At 41.9% G+C, this 17,294-nt stretch overlaps 1 protein-coding gene across 4 annotated transcripts in view; it reads left to right on the top strand.

The window, feature by feature from the left end:
• The first annotated feature begins 1,289 nt into the window (after positions 1-1,289).
• The window catches only part of BMS1 (BMS1 ribosome biogenesis factor), a 39,853-nt gene continuing 23,848 nt past the window's right edge, over positions 1,290-17,294 (top strand). For 2 of the 4 annotated variants that reach the window (XM_074958684.1, XM_074958687.1), the window contains exons 1-9: positions 1,290-1,389; positions 3,105-3,348; positions 3,756-3,946; positions 7,206-7,285; positions 10,437-10,625; positions 11,316-11,458; positions 13,134-13,255; positions 13,960-14,156; positions 14,850-14,989. In XM_074958684.1, the coding sequence (XP_074814785.1) occupies positions 3,173-3,348; positions 3,756-3,946; positions 7,206-7,285; positions 10,437-10,625; positions 11,316-11,458; positions 13,134-13,255; positions 13,960-14,156; positions 14,850-14,989 (1,238 nt within the window). In that variant the 5' untranslated portion in view covers positions 1,290-1,389; positions 3,105-3,172. Of the gene's footprint in view, positions 1,412-2,241; positions 2,372-3,104; positions 3,349-3,755; positions 3,947-7,205; positions 7,286-10,436; positions 10,626-11,315; positions 11,459-13,133; positions 13,256-13,959; positions 14,157-14,849; positions 14,990-17,294 lie in introns of those variants that run through there. The other 2 variants (XM_074958685.1, XM_074958686.1) reach the window with 2 other exon arrangements.

Raw genomic sequence — 17,294 nt, forward strand, 5'->3', positions numbered from 1 at the left:
ACAGAGAAACACCACTATCCTATGCCATACTTTTTCTATGAGTTTTCCCTGCTAGTCCTGCAGATTCAATACAGAAGAAAGCTGGGTTCAATGGTGCTTCAAGTATCATTAACAACATTGTCAACTAAACTGATTGCACAGCCTTCACACTGACACCAAAATGACAGCTTTATCACCAAATCTGAAGCTGAGTTTGCAGGACTTTTAGCTAGAAAAAAATCTTTTGACTTTTGGCAAGGAACTCTGATACAGATTTACTGAGAGAATAAATATGGAAAATCATACCATTTTTACAGAATCACTTTTCTGCCTGCTGTGTATCACTTTTAAAGGCTACTGTGAAAGTAATAAACATTCCCTCAGGGAAACTTCAGCCCATGTTTAAATGAAAATACATTTTGTTTACAGGTCCCTTAATTTAAGTCTCATTCCTGAAGGCTTAAACACCTGCTTACCCTTCCCTCTCCCCCAGCCCCGTCAATAGCCCTGATTATCTCAGTGGGACCATTCACATTGCATAAAGTTAAGCAGGTGCATAATTATTTGCCTTAACTGTTGAATCTCAGAGCATAACGTGAACAAGATGTGCCACGTGCCCTTTTTACGAGTCAACTTACAAGTCACGATTCGTCTGAAAATTTCCAGCTACCGTGTTGTTACAATGTTAGCCCTGTTACAACAGGCAGGGGTGCTAAAAAGGAAAGAAACTAGAAAACCCCACCACCAAGTCTGTATTTTGCCGGTGTGTTAACTTGGGGCGCGCTCAGCTCCCCAGCCGAGGCGGTTTCACCTCTGGCGTGTGGGAGCCTCGCACACAGCAGCGAGGGAGCCGAGGAGGCAGACTGTCGGCACTGTCGGGAGGGGGGCTCAGGGGCCGCATCCCAGACGTCCTCGCTGTGGCTGCGGGCGGCACTGACGGACCCCCCGGCGGGGACGGGCCGGCGGCGGGTCCTGGCGTGACCAGCCGGCGGCCCGGCTGCCGGAGGCGGAGCCAGGGAGCCGATGGGGGAACACCCAGCACCGGGGCGCTGCCGTTCAAGGGCGCTGTCCCGGGGCAAGGGTCCTGGGTCCCAAGCGGGTTTGGGGGGGAGGCTGCTGGGCGCCCGCCCGCCTCCCGGGTTATCCAATAGGTGCTCCCAGCGCGGACAATGGCAACCCCCCCGCGCGGCCAGTAAGGAGGGGACCGGGTCAGCTCCTCGCCTAGCTCTGCTAGGGGGCGCCACCCTCCGCGCCCGGCCTGGTGTCCCAGCAATACCCGCCCCCCGCCAGGCCAGCCGCTGTTTCCGGGCGGGAGCAGTTGGGTGGGACGCACTTCCGGCCGCGGCGCCCATGCGGAGTTGCCGGAGGCAGCGGAGCGGCGGGAGCTCCGCGCGGGGGGGAGGCCGGGCTGTGAGTCTCCCTTTTCCGGCGGGTGGGTCGCTGGGGTGTCCGAGGCCAGATCCTGCTTCCAGGGCAATCAGTGGCTCACCTCCCCCGGCCGGCTGTGGGGGGGAGGCTGAGGACATGGGCCTCCCCGTGGCCGGGGATTTTGGGCTGCCTCCAACCCCCCCCCCCCCCGCTCATTTTTTCCTATGCGTGGAGAAGCCTGCCTCAGACTGTGCGGGGGAGGGCGGAGTGAGCTCTTGGTCGCGTGGCGATACCCCCAGGGCGCTGGGAGCGGGGCCCCTGTCGTGAGCCTCAGGCGCCAGCTCTTCCGCTGTCCGCCCTGGCCAGTGCGACCCCATCCTTCGCCAAGCTCCCCTGCCCCGGGGCGGAGCCACTGGGGCTCTCTTACAGCCGCCGCGCCGGTTTCTGCGGGGGTGGTCTGGTCTCCCAGGCAGCCCCGCTCCTGCGGAGAGCTCCGTGAAACTTTGTGCCCACGTGGGGCTCTCTTGGGACTCCCCCCTGGCAGAGAGGCACAGGGCTTGTGTCGGAGGCCACCCCAGCAGACTCGGGCCCCTGCAGATCCCGTTGTCGAATTGGGGCCTAAATGTTAAACATGCATTTTATCAGTGACGATCACAATACTAAGTGTAAGATTTGCAGCTGTATTCTGCAACATATGGGCAAGTAGAAATAAAGTTAAACATTTGTTATATGTCTGGAATGAGAGAGTGCGGCTACTGCTGTTTAATTAACTAGTGTTAATGGAGCCCAGTGATTGCAAACTTTTTATGTTATCCAGGGAGTTGAAGCTGCTTAAAGAAATCTTAATTCCTGATACACTTCACAATTCATGCTGATTATAGGGCATTGATGATCTTGTGGTTAAAATACCGGACTAGGAGTCTGGTTATCTAATAAAATCTGTCTGTGGATTTTTTTTTTCCAGCGGCATGTATTTTCATGGTAGTTAAGCACTGGTCTTAATGGACAGTTCTTCTAGCTTTGTGTATGTGTGTGTTTTGATCATTTGCTTTCTGTTCCTCAGTTGTCTTAGGATGCTTTTTCTCAGGGGATGTCTTATTGACAATGTAGGGCTTGCATTTAGACCTGAACACTGTTAGGGTTAGTGTCAGTTTAATGATAAGAGTTCCATAGCTGAAGTCTTCCTGCTGAAAATACTTTGTCCCTTGAACCACGTCTGGAAGATCTGAAACATTTATCCCATGTCACGTAGTCCAAGAACTAAGCCTACTTCCTAGACTAAACTTTGCCTGCCAGTGCCCCATCCCATGAGTCTCACCACTTCCTGCCTGGTCTCCCACTTATTGAATTCTGCCCTCAATTAGTGTAGGACCCTACCTCCCCTCTTCCCTCAAACCTACTTAATGAATCTTGAGTCACTCCTAAATAAAACTCTTTCAGTCCATCCAATGATAAATGGATGCTGGGCAACCCCACTGACCCCCAAAGCAATTTATACCATTCTCACCCATAGATCTCAGTGGAGATGATGAGCCTTTCATGAACAAGGCCCTCTTCCACAATCAATCATCAAAGAAATATTCAAGTGTCATCTGTCAGAACTCTCTTGAGTTTCTTTTCTTTTAGATAGGCATGACCCTCCTAGAGGAAAATTCAGCCTTTTATGTCTTAGGTGAAAAATAGGTATTTAAATAATCCTGCTTCTCTTTTGTTTGTATGTTGCATAATAAGTGTGTGTTTTTTTCCCCATTTGCCAGCTATGCTCTGTATCGTTGGCAAAAGCAATCCATTTGACACTGGTGACAGGTGATCCCTGAAAACAGAGATGGAGGAAAAGGACAGGAAGAAGCACCGTAAGAAGCACAGTGGGCCAAAGGCTGACAAAAAAAGGAAACGTCATCTGAATGATCTAGGACTTGGAGATGATGAGGATGCTCGGAAGAGAAACCCAAAGGCCTTTGCGGTCCAGTCTGCTGTGCGGATGGCCAGAACCTTCCACAGGTGTGGAGTCTTTTAGAGCATGATGGGCTTGATTGTTTTGTTTTCCCCAGTAAACTCATTTTTAGGTGCTGAGAGAACTGTGTTTTGCGAATCAGTCTCTGACATGCTTATACAACTAACACGGTTTACGATATCCACACAGCAATATATTTATTCTCTGTTATAAATTGGGCAGTAGTGTGGGCCTAACTGAGTCAATCATGCAGTACTAGTGTGTTTGTCTGCGTTATGGGAAAATCTGGTTAGCTCCTTAGTTGATGGAGTTGTGCATCTCTATGTGAGTAGCTGAATCCTTAATGATTACACCTAAGTGAATGAGTCTTTGAGACACTTAGCACCTTAAAACAAGTGTTCTTGCTTTTTTGTAACTTCTCATTAAACTTTTTTATGAATTTCTTCATAAATAGGACTCAGGATTTGAAGACGAAAAAACATCACATTCCGGTAGTTGACCGAACTCCCTTAGAGCCTCCTCCTGTGGTGGTGGTTGTCGTTGGCCCTCCAAAAGTTGGGAAGAGCACTTTAATAAAATGTCTAATTAGGAACTTTACGAGGCAAAAATTGATTGAAATACGAGGTCCTGTAACGATTGTATCAGGTGAGAACAAAAAATACAAGGAACAAATTGTTGTTTGAAACACAATATGTAGGATATGGATAAATAGTGATAAACAGAAGGATGACTTGATCTTAGCACATGTGCATGTTTTGTCTCACACAATACATTTTGTTGTGACCTCACATATTTAAAGTATTGCAGGCAGCGTATATTGATACAGTAATCTAAGGAAACTGTCAATTTGAAAATATCTTTTAAAAAAATGAGTTAAAAGTCGTTTAAGGCACTACTCCTCTTACCCATTTTTGTAGTTTTATAATCACACTTTCCAATTTCTTTTTAAAAATTTCTCTCTCCCTGTTGTTGTTTGGAAAAACACAAGCAAAGGTGAGATTGACAAACTATTCACAAAGTGATATCAAATGCACGAAGTAAGCAAATATTTTCCTCCTGTTTTTCAATTACAGTAATTTTAAATGTTGTTTGTAACAGTAGTGTGTAAATATTTCCAACAGATGCGTGGCTTTCTTGTGCCTTAAGAAAATAAGATACCTTCCTTACCATAAATTTTTAACATTTCGTCTATACATTACACATAAAAAAACTGTTACAAGAATATTATTAAAATTGCAAAATCAAGCACCCAAAAGTTAGGAAATGCCATAATTAAAGTTATCCAACCTTTGTGCATATTAATTATGTACAGTCTTTAATTATATGATCATATACACTGGACCCTCGCTAGAACACGTGTCTATATAGCATGAATTCGCATATAACACGGTCGCGGCCATGAATCCCAAATTTAATTACTTTAATTGGAATTCATTTTAATGCGGTCCATGCTGTAATACGGTGCCACGCATTGATCCCAAATCCCACGTTCTAGCGAGGGTCAGGTGTACTAATTTTTCCACAGGACCCCATTTCATTCAGCACACAGCCTGGATGGTGCTCAATTAATGATCAGCTAATCAGTATTTTGTTTTCTTCTCATTCAATGTGTGGTACCAGGCCTTATTTACTACGTGCTATTCAAACCCTGCTCTGAAGACAGAATCCTTAATTTCTTCATGGACTTTTCTGTGGCATTCATCACTACAGTATTTGAACCGTCACAAATATTAATGTTATTTTCACAACACTGTTGTGAGGTGAGGGGAACCAGGTGGTATTGTCTACGGCGCAGATTAAGGTCAAAAGTGTCTCTTGATTTTTGGGTGCCCAGTTTGAAATTTGGGTGATCTAATTTTTTGAAGTACTTTGTGCTTTGAACATATAAAATCCTAAACCCGTTGTCTTCAGTTGTAGCTGAGTTCTCCGCACTTTTGCAAGTGTGGAACCCTTGGTCTCCAGTCAGGCCACCTAAAGCGAGGAACACACAATTAATGACTACTTGTGAATAGTTTGGTTTAAGTGGCTTGATTAGCATTGCATAGGAACTCTGTGGTAGAAGTGGGGATAAAACCCAGTTCTCTGGGGCAGCATTCAACTGCCTTAAACATTATCCTTTCTTTGTAATTCTCCGGCAAAGTCAATACACACCTGCTTTCTGTAAAAATGAAACAGGGATCCTATAGATAAGGCTGTGAGTCTGTCACCGAGGTCACAGATTCCATGACTTTCTGTGACTTTTGCAGTGGCTGGTGCTGGCTCAGGGGCTGCCCAAGGTAGGCAGCCCCTGGGCCAGCAGCAGCAGTTTGGGTGTGTGGGAGGGGGCTCAGGGCTAGGGGTTGGAGGGTGTGTATGTGTGTGGAGGGGGGGCTCCCCGGCTCCCACTGGCATGTCTCCCCTGCAGCTCCTAGGTGGGGGCTCCATGCCGCATGCTGCCTGAACCTGCAGGCCCTGCCCCTGCAGCTCCCATTGGCTGCGGTAGCCGGCACTTGTGGTGGAAGTAGCGGAGCTCCTGCCCTGGTCCCTGCATCTGCCACATAGGAGCTGCAGGGACGCGGAGCTGGGTAGGAAAGCCCCCCCCTCCCGCCCCCCCACCAGTTGTGGTCCCAGGCTATGTCCTGCAGCCCAGCCCCCCTCTCCCCCAGTACCAGCGGGGGTCTCAGGTCACATGCCTCAGCACCTCTGGCATCCCTGGATTGCCCCCTCCCCCAAGCACCCGTGGGGCCCCCCTGCCCAAATTTTAGGCAAGGTGGGTATTTTTAGCAAAAGTCATGGTCAGGTCACAGGCCCATGAATTTTTGTTTATGGCCTGTGACCTGTCCATGACTTTTTTAGTAAAAATACCCGTGACTAAAACATAGCCTTACCTATAGATAACTGTTGTCTCTATTACTCAGTCCTGCTCCATCCCTAGAACAGGGCTAGCCTGTGCACCAAGTGAGACAGAAGGCCTGTGGCAAAAATAGTATATGTTCATGTAACAGACTATCGTAACAGAGCTTTGCAACCTGATCTGAACCTGTCAGAACCAGATTACAAGTGCCTGCCTCTCGCCAGGTCAGATATGACTTTTCTGAACGTTTGAACTTGGGTCTCCTATATTGCAGGACGGTGCCCTGACCACTGGGTTATGGGATATCCTGGGGCAGGTGTCCCTCACCTCTCCTATTTTACTTTTTTATAAATAATTAGTCATTGGAGCAGGGGCTAGAACTTGGATCTCCTGCATCCCAGGTGAGTTCCTTAATCGCCAGGCTAGAGAGCCGTTCTCACTCTTTCTCTGGCCCAATGACTACTGTTTGTCATTATGATTTACCACTGTAAATGTTGAATAATCATGGAAAATTTCAGCCCAAGTGGTTAAAGTTTGGCAAAGTTACAAGCAACTGAAAAATGGGTCTTATAAAATGGGGAATATCAGCCAACCATAAGAGCCAGAGGGTGCTCCCAGCCCCCCTATCATTAGGCGCGTAAGAAGTTTGAACTGGGAAAAAAAATGTTGACTAATCTAGTCCATCCCTTCTATTATGGGAGAGCAACCTGTAATCCGGGAGAGCAACCTGTAATCCAGGAGAACAGCTGCACAATAAATCAGCACAAAGCCAACAGGAATTTAAAATTCTGCTGTCTCTGTCCGTTTAATCTCCCTCGCTGCTCTTCTGTTGGATATTTTTCATAGGGAAATAAATTTATCTATCAAAGGTGGCATTACTTGGTATGAATCCTCACAATAAATAAATCTGAGTAGCATTCCAACATGTAAGCATGGCTAATTAGGGAAGTCAACTGTATCAACACAGTATTGTAGCAGAATTGATGAAATAGCTGAGACCATTGAGGTTAAGATAAAATATCTTTAGTTGGTTCACTTTCGTTTTTCCTTAAATTTGCATTTTCTTCACAGGTAAAAGGCGTAGGCTGACCATTATTGAATGTGGATGCGACATTAACACAATGATTGATCTGGCTAAAGTTGCAGATTTGGTAAGTCAGCAATTGTGGAAATAATACCTTTGCCTAGATCACTCCTACATATTATTGGCCTGATCTTTACTCCCATTGCAGTCACTGGTAAAACTCCCTTTGACTTCAGTAGGAGTAGGAGGGCTCCCTAAAAGGCCTAATTTTCTGGAGCAGTCACTGGGACTTGACCAGATGTAACAAGGGGGAAACGGCCTTTGAATGTCTACTGACCCTCTGTTTCCCATTCCACTTCTGAATCTTAATGAAAAATCTCTTTAAGAAACCAAAACGGAACAGCAACTTTACGCTAAACAAATTCCAATTCAGCCCTATTGACATTTGAAATGGTTTGTTAAAACATAAGAATATTAGAATGGCTATAGTGGGTCAGATCAATGGTCCATGTAGCCCAGTATCCTGTCTTCCGACTGTGGCTAATGCCAGGTGCTTTAGAGGGAATGAACAGAACAAGCAATCATCAAGTGATCCATCCCGTCATCCACTCCCAGCTTCTGGTAAACAGAGGCTAGGGACACTCAGAGAATGGTGTTGCATCCCATTGATGGACCTATCTGCAATGAACTTATCTAGTTCTTTTTTGAACCCTGTGATAGTTTTGGCCTTCTCAACATCCCCTGGCAAAGAGTTACTCAGGTTGACTCTGTTGTGTGAAGTACTTTTTAATCTCTCCTTATATGGAAGTTGTTCCATACCCCAATAATTTTTGTTGCCCATCTCTGTACATTTTAAAATTCCAATATATCGGGTTTTTGGTTTTTTTTTTGAGATGGAGCGACCAGATCTGTATGCAGTATTCAAGATATTGGTGTACCATGGATTTATATAGAGGCATTATAATATTTTCTCTTATCTAGTTTTTTCCTAATGGTTCCTAACATTGTTAGCTTTTTTTGACTGCTGCTGAATATTGAGTGAACGATTCACAATGACTCCGAGATCGCTTTCTTGAGTAGTAACAGCTAATTTAGACTCCATCATTTTGTATATATAGTTGAGATTGTTTTTCAATGTGCATTACTTTGCATTTATCTACATTTAATATCATCTGCCTTTTTGTTGCCCAGTCACCCAGTTTTGTGAGATCCCTTTGTAACTCTGCGCAGTCTATTTTGGACTTACCTATCTTGAGTAATTGTGTATCGTCACCTCACTGTCAAATTTTGCTACCTCAATGTTTACCCCTTTTTCCAGATCATTTATGAATATGTTGAACAGCACTGGTCCGAGTACAGACTCCTGGGGAAACACCACTATTTACCTCGCTCCCTTCTGAAAACTGATCATTTATTGGAATCCTTGGTTTCCTGTCTTTTAACCAGTCTCTTATCCATGTCTCTTATCCCATGTCTGCTTACTTTGCTTAAGAGCCTTTGGTGAGGGAACTTGTCAAAGCTTTCTGAAAGGCTAAATACACTGTCCACTGGATTACCCTTGTCCGCATGTTTGTTGACCCCCTCAGAGAACTCTAATAGAAGAAAAAAATCTACAATGATCAGATTGTTCACTAAAGTGTGGAAAGGGAAACATACTGCTACATCATTTGGGTTCATCTGATGCATCTAGCTGGTGAACCTTGGATTTGAAGGTCTGAGTGCTGCAGTCAGAATGTTTTCAGATGAGAGCATCAATTCTGTAATTTACCTCCCTCTTTGGTCAAGCATATCTGAGTCTGTTTATCTTCAGGACAGGGTGCAAAGCCAACTTGTCTACTCAGGCTTTTTGGCTGAGGTGGTGGATATGGAATACATTTTTGCTGATAGTTGATTGTGGGGTTGTTTTTGGCAATTGTTGAATTGACCAGCTAATCTCAGTAGTCTTCTACTGCGTACATGTTCTTTGAGACAATGAGATGCATTTAAAACATAAATAATAGATATGGCCTGAGGTTATGAATGTATATGATGCCGAGAAGCACTACATCGGTTTGATTGTCACAAGGGTAGGAGGCCTTAGTTACTGACGGAGCCATAAGCCATTAATTCCTTTGCATCTTAGGGCTTGTCTACACTTACCGGATCCGCTAAATCAACTGCCGATCGCTCTCCCCATAATTCCTGTACTCCCACCTAATTGAGAAGAGTAAGGGGATTCGACGGGAAAGCGTCTCCCATCGACGTTGCGTAGTGTGGACCCCATAGTAAGTAGGTCTAAGGTACGTCGATTTGAGTTACGCTATTCACGTAACTTAAATTGAGTAGCTTAGATCGACTTTTCCCTTTAGTGTAGACAAGGCCTTAGGCTCCTTGTTGCTGAGGACCTAATTAGCTTTGCCTCATGTTCATGTGACTACAGGAGACGATTATCCTATGTCAATGTTCTGCTCCGTTATCATCTCTGTGACACATTACAGTAATTGCAACATACGAAGGAAGTTTGTTTACCTCACTTGTACCAAAGACCTGTTTATGATCTTAGATGCTCTAGTCCCTAAAGGCATTACTGCAGTAGTCTCTTGAGGTAACCTAATCTTTGGTTGCATTTGTCAGATACCCAAAACAATCAGGGCCTTTATCTTTACTAATTTAATCAGACATTCCTGCAAATATTGATAAAAGCTCAGTCTTGCATGTTTTAAGAGCGGACAAAGTTTGTTAGCTGAGGAGGGCCAGATTCTGATACTCTTACTCCTGTTACATATTATCTTACTCCTCAAAGAGCCTCATTACTGTTTGAGCAGTAAGAGGCTACTTAACTAAATAAGGATCTGTCCCTCGTTGCTGGGACTAACACTTTTTTTTTTTTTTTTTTTGCAGAGGTGGTGATTGTCCAGGGGGAGACTCTTGTCTGTGGGGGTGTGGTTTTTGTTTGTTTTTTTGTCCTCCTGTAATTTTTCTGGAGAGGGGGAAACAAAGTGAAGAAAAATTATAAATATATATAGATTTAGGAGAGGGGATTTGATTTCTTAGCCTTCTCTAAACTAAGAAGGGCTTAAGACACAACTTTTAATTTAAAAGGCCACAATTGGCTCACTAGGTTGTGTGAAAATCCTTGGGAGACTGCCTGACTCCTTGAGATTAAAAATTTATCAAAGCCAACAACAGACTGGATGAAGAGATGGATCCTGTTTAAAAGCATGACTATTAAATTAGTTGAAGATGCTGATGAGGACATCTCAATAGCACCACAGTAAATTGTTTTCATTCACTTTCAGGTTCTTATGCTCATTGATGCCAGCTTTGGATTTGAGATGGAAACCTTTGAATTCTTGAACATCTGCCAAGTACATGGGTTTCCCAAAATCATGGGTGTCCTTACCCACCTGGATACCTTCAGGAACAACAAACAGTTAAAGAAGACCAAAAAGAGATTAAAACACAGATTCTGGACAGAAGTATATCAGGTATAATACCAAACAGTTATTTTTCATAAATGTTTGAACTGTGGAAATTGATTTAGGGGTGGGGAAAAATATTCAAGTATTTAAATGTACTGCATTTGTTTGTTCGCAAATGTTACTGAAAGACAAGACACTGCTAGTGTAGCATTTAGCATTGAGACTCAGATTATACAATCTTTCTCTTTCTTGAAAATTGACTTGTGTAATTGAGCTCTATCACTAAACAATAGAGCTGTTACAGCACTAGAGCCCAGTAGTCATTCACACAAGTAATGATGTGGGTAGGGCGTTGCAGGATCAAATCCTAAATTCATAAAAGGCAGATGGTGTTGCTTTGCAGACTTCAATGCGGTGTCTAACAATGCTAATGTTGTGTAGCTTCTGTATTTGTGTTGCGCCTGCTGCTGAAAAAAGACATGATTTCTGTGAAACATACATCTGCCCTTTAACAGATGCAAAAGCAAGTCTTCGCTGCTGTTGTGAGCCTTGCACACCTGGTGCCAAATTGTTGGGGATAATTTTTTGCCTTGATGGAGGGGAGATAATTAACAGAAGTTAACTCAAATCTATTGGAGGCAATTGTGACTTGTTGAATGCAGTCTCTTACTTTAGTTTTAATGAGGTAGGAATTTAATTGGGGTAAGTTTTTTTTTTTTTTTTTTTTGTTAAACTTTTAATATAAATTTGATTTAGGGTGCCAAGCTGTTTTATCTCTCTGGGATGGTACACGGAGAGTACCAAAAGCAGGAAATTCATAATCTGGGACGCTTTATCTCTGTTATGAAATTCCGTCCACTTACATGGCAGACATCTCACCCATATGTCCTAGCAGACAGGTACGTGGTTTTCTTTTTTCCTCAATTCTCTGTTTGTCCTTTGCACTCGCACCCCCAAGTTCTGTTTTTATAAGAATGTAACAGCCAGTCAGTTGATAATGGCTAAATTAGAGTTTAATCTCTTTTTTATTACTGACATAAATGGGGGGAAATCAGTGGTGTAAGAGGTGTATTTTCAATCCTGTGCATGTAAGTTTAGCCACGCAGCTCCGCTCATGTCAGTATGAGGGAATGGTGTAATTCTGTTCCTGTACACTTCCGAAAAAATTTATTTTAATAGCACAGTTATGTAACTGTTGGGCATGCAAATGACCAATTTAATGTGTAGCTAGAATTTTATAGAGTTATCCATTACTGTGGCAGCTGGTGCATGGTCTTTATTGCTATAAATGAGTGCAACCCCACTAAATTAAAAAATCAGTTATAATAATTTGCCATCTGACTTCTGTGGAGCTGAGCCCACTTAAGTCAGTGGTAAACTTGGCCTGGTGACTTCAGTGTAAGTTTGATTTGTTCACAGACTTGTAGGTTGAGGCAGTAAATATGTCTTTAGAATGCTACAGGATATTTGAACACTGTCCATAAAACATTTAAACAAAATTGCTGCGTGATTATGTTGAACTGCTCTGAAACCACAGCATCCCAATAGTTTAACAGCAGATAGTGAACATATCACTCTGATCTCTAATCACTGGAATGGCTCTCCATTGAATACGAAGTCTACTTCAAGGTCTCTATCCTGAATTTCAAAACTCTCCATGGGATTGGCTCTAGCCACCTGAGAGATTGTGTCTCCTTCTGTGTCCATGATCTCACACAACAGCTAGTTCCACTGGAACAATGCATCTGTCTACAAAAAGGGGGAGGGGAAGTTTGTGGCTTCTGAAGACTGTACTTTCAGAGGAGCTGGACCTAGCTCACTCTTGGAAGACATGAACAGAAATCAATTAAAAAAAAAACAAGCCTTGCTTCTTTCAAAGTCCCATTCACTCATAAATGAGGGGAGGGAAATACCTATGAACTGATCAGATTATTTTTCTTGCAATTTGGGAAAGAGGTAAGAAACAGACATTTTGTTTTTTGCTTTTAAATACCGGGGCAGTGCTTAAGTGATGTGGTCGGAGAAGTACTTAGAAAGATGATACACAAAGTTCTCTGAAATGCACAGAGCACATCTGGGGAAAAGAAGAAAAAATATTCTCTAAATCTTCCAGTTCCAGTTTTAGGTGTTAGCTTAATGTTATTGTGCATGAGAGCCTAAAAGTGAAATTGGCTAGAAAGTGACTATAAACAAAAATGAAACTGATTCAATTGTTTTCACTTTCTGCCCCCAGATAAAGGAGAAATGCCCCAAATGAACACACACTTAATCTTTCAGAGATGTAGTATTAGATGAAATGTTGTACATTTAAAAATAAAATTATCGTCTAAAATATTCAACACGCAAGAATCTTTAACCAAAAATAAGACTTTAACATGACAGCGTGCTTTATTGTGTTCCTATTATCAAACAGTGAAAATGTCAAAAAATGAGATAAGATGTTTGATTTTTTTTTTAAATAAAGCTGCAATAGTACTTTAACGTAGCAAGTGCAATAATTTGCTTCAGTACTTTCTTTATGGAAGAAGATAGTTGAGAGACTATATTTCTAATATCTCTTCTGATATTCCCTAGAATGGAAGACTTGACAAACCCAGAAGATGTTCGAGTCAATCCAAAGTGTGACAGAAAGGTGTCACTTTATGGCTACTTAAGAGGGGCATACCTAAAAAACAAAAGCCAAATTCACATGCCAGGTAATATATCTAATCTCTTAAAATTCTTATTATTTTGATGATTTATAGCTTGTAATGCTATTACTGTTAAAGGGATAGTTTACATCTCTAAAAGACCACCGTACTATAGTTAATATTTTAATATTAATATTTTGTAAAACTTTTAATTGAGAAATCTTCTTGCAGTGCTAAATCTAAACACAATAACAATGTACTAGCATCGAAAACCAGAAAATGAAATTGATCAGTGTAGTTACGCTCTCTAGGATGATTGAAATGCAAAAAAAGTAGTGTTAATAATGAAAAGTAAGTTAGGCTTTTTTAAAATGAAAAGTATTATGTAGCGTAATAAATGAATACTAATTAATGATAACTTAGTGATTTAAGTTATTTTCTTTTTAACAATGCTGAGATGATGTTAGTAATGAAGATAAGTGTATATTTACAGGAGTAAGTTGCCAGTGATTTATAGTCCACTAGCTGATTAATTTGTAGAATGTTTTCCAGACTTAGTGGTAGGTCTTAAAAGTATTGCATGTGGTTTATCTATGCAGCGTACTATCGATGTTAAATCACTGCATGCCACAGTAGAGCCCCTTTACCTCTTTATGGTGAACTGTACAGGTGTGTTGTTTTTTTTTGTTTTGTGTTTTTGTTTTTGTTTTGTTTTGTTTTTTAAATCAGAGCTTTGTCAAAATCCTTTTCTTCCTTGTTCGCCAACCCAGGTGTAGGGGACTTTGCTGTGAGCGATGTGAGTTTCCTGCCAGACCCCTGTGCACTTCCTGAACAGCAGAAAAAGCGTTCCTTAAATGAGAAGGATAAACTTATTTATGCCCCACTGTCAGGAGTTGGAGGTGTAGTGTATGACAAAGATGCTGTTTATATTGACCTTGGAGGAAGTCATGCTCATCAAGATGAAGAGGTGAGGAGAAAGTCTGTTTCTTTGAGTTCTCTGTTCTCCAGTAGAATATAGCTTCTGCCTAAAGAGGCAAAGCAATGGTGCTTGGAAACAGTTTTTTTTGTTTGTTTTTTGTTTTTTAAACATCAACCCAAATGATATGCAAACATATCCTTATCCTTAAATATCTTATTAACCACCTTTCTTTCTACAATGATTGAGAAACAGAATAGTTTGTGTGTGTTTGTTTTTCCCAATTACCCTCTCTCAAAAGCTGTGGAAAACAGCTAAGGAAATAATTAATAATAAATTCTTACATAGCTTATTTTTCTTCAGATACTTACCAAGCATTAACTAAGTGTCATGCCATCCCTGAGAGCAGGGCCTATGTATTTAGTCTCATTTTGCAGGTGGGGAAATTGAGGGAGAGTGGTTGTATCTCATCCAAGAAAGTTGCTCTCCGAGGCAGGGCTTGAACTTTTTCTCTGTCTTGTGCTCAGACCATTTCAAATATTATGGTGCATGAGTTAAAATAATGTTAAACGTACAATATGTTTTTTACACACTGGTAAGGAGCCCATCTCTGTAATTTGCATGGTTTAATATTGAGTCTGTTCCTGTTGCCCAGTTTTAGGCAGTTTTAAAAATTTGTTGATAGTTCAATAGACATTTGTATAATTGATCTATTAAACAGAAAAAAATCTTTTGGTTTGTCAGGAAGAAGTGAGACCAAATCATGAACTAGTCCAAAGCCTCATCTCCACACATTCCACCATTGACGTTAAGATGGCTTCAAGCAAAGTGTCTCTTTTCATGGACTCCAAACCATTAGGTTCAGAAGATGTGGAAAACCAAGAGTAAGTTTTGAATTTTACCGAGCAGTGGGAGACAGAACAACTTGATTAGAAGAGGCATAACACAGGCAACAGCTTTGGCCACTTGTGTAGCTTAGTTAATAGCTGTATCAGTGGGCTGATATTAAAGGTGTGTGGCTTGCTTGCATGGCACATGCACAGAAAGAGTTTGGGAGAGGTTTATTGTAGAAGAGAAACAGGAGTACGGAGCTCTAAAACTTAAAGCAGACCTGTTTAAACTTCATGACTGTGTTCCCAACCTTCATTAGAACCAGAGTAAGAGGAGATCATCACACTTATTTTCAGTAGTGATTTTATCAGGGTTTGAACCTTTTTATGAGTTAAAAAGCGCTGTTTTCTACTCTTCTGTATCAGTCCTCCCCTAAACGTGGAAAACATAATTCAACCTCAACTAAACAATAGGTAGGCGTGGGAGTAAGGATGCTTCAGGATGTGGGCATGGATGTTTATTGGAGAAATAATTGTAGAATGGGTATATTTGCTTTCACCTTTAGACATGCATCTAGTTTTTTTTTTTTTTTTTTTTTTTGGGCCATTTCTGTTTTTGGGCACGGTAAATTATGATTATCCATTAGGTATTAACTTTTCAGAATGGAATAATCAGTACAAAGTTCTTCTTTTGTCAGGTCTTAAGAGGAGAAGAAATCTAAGCTTTATTTGCACTTTCTCTGTTTAGTGTAGTTAGTCCTGAAAGATAAGTAATCATGGTTGTAAATTTCACTGGTCTTTGTTTGAGCAACTCTGGGATTGCAGACTTCAAAGTAATGTTCAGAATAGGAGTATATTTCTAATTATAGAAGAAGTTGGTAATGCCACCCTACAATTAGATTGCTTATCACTTCCCATTATAAGTCTGTTTTCTGTTGCTTATAACTCTTTTTAACTGTTCAGGCTGAAATGTTCCATGTTGTCCACCTTCAGTTAATTATTATTTTTTTTAACTTTTGCTTAAACAGCTAAGCTGTTTTTTAAAAACTTTTTTTTACCATTTCATAAAGAGATCCTTTAGTGTACCTCTATGCCTTCTTTTAATGAAGTTTTTCGAGACAAGGTGGGAGAGGTAATATTTGTTGTTTGACCAACTTCTGTTGGTGAGAGAGACAAATTTGCAAGCTTACACAGAGCTCTTTTTCAGGTCTGGGAAACATACTCAGGGCAGGTATACACTTAAAACGCTGCATTGGTGCAGCAGCACTGATGCACCTCCGCCAGTGTAGTGCTTTAATGAAGACACTCTAAGCCGACAAGAGAGAGCTTCTCCTATTGGCTTAGGGCATGTCTACACGTACAGCGGTGCAGCTGCATTGTGTCTGGTGAAGATGCACTATGCCGAAGCTCTCCCACCGACATAGCGCTGTCGACACCAGCACTTAAGTCAGTGTAACTACGCCACTCAGGGGTGGAGTGTAGATCCAGGGCTCAGAATGTCACAGCTAAATACAAGGTAGAATAGATTGTTTAGCATAAGTAGTTAACACATTTCAACGGACCATTCAAGAAGAAGTGGCCTATGAACACCCTTCTGATAGGGAGGAAAGGAAGGTGGGAAAGCAGCAATATAGGGAGTTGCTAGTGGGTTGTATATCATTGTAAAAAGCCATACATCCAGTGTGTCTCTTCAGATGTTTAGTGTCCAGCAAAGTTATGAATTTAAGCTCCCAGGCTCGCCTTTTGAAAGTGTTGTGCAAGTTTCCTTTAGGCAATAGGTCAGATAAAGAGTGTTCACTTTGAAAAGTGTTCACCCACAGGTGATGAGGTGTTTTTTGTCTTGCATCATTTTCCTGTATGAGTTCATTTGAAAGCATAGTAATTGTCCGGTTTCACCCTGGCACAGTTGCTATTGGGGCATTTAATTCACTGGATGACATGTTGTGATAGGCATGTGTAGGCCCAGGGATTTTGAAAAGTGTGTTGTGGGGGGTGTAGATCATTGTAGTAGTGGAAATATGTTTGCAGGTTTTGCATGTCTTGTTCTGGCAGGGTCTGGTGCCGCTTTTTGAGTTGTATCCTGGTCTGTGGGGAGCTTGCTTCTGATGATGAGCTTAGATTTTTAGTGTCTTGCTAGATTCTTACACTCACGGACTGAATAGACAGACTGGATTTTAAGGCTTCTTACAACAGTCTATAACCAGCTACCCCATATTCTCCCCCCCTACTCCCCCCGCCCCGGGTAGATCCTTCCCCTTTCTTCCTATAACTGCAGGAGTGTTGATGGGACACTTCACCTTGAATGGTCCCTTGAAATATGTGTTAACTACTTATGCTAAATAATCTGTTCCATCTTGTC

Source organism: Natator depressus, chromosome 7 (assembly GCF_965152275.1).
Source record: "Natator depressus isolate rNatDep1 chromosome 7, rNatDep2.hap1, whole genome shotgun sequence".
NCBI classification, from domain to species: domain Eukaryota; kingdom Metazoa; phylum Chordata; order Testudines; family Cheloniidae; genus Natator; species Natator depressus.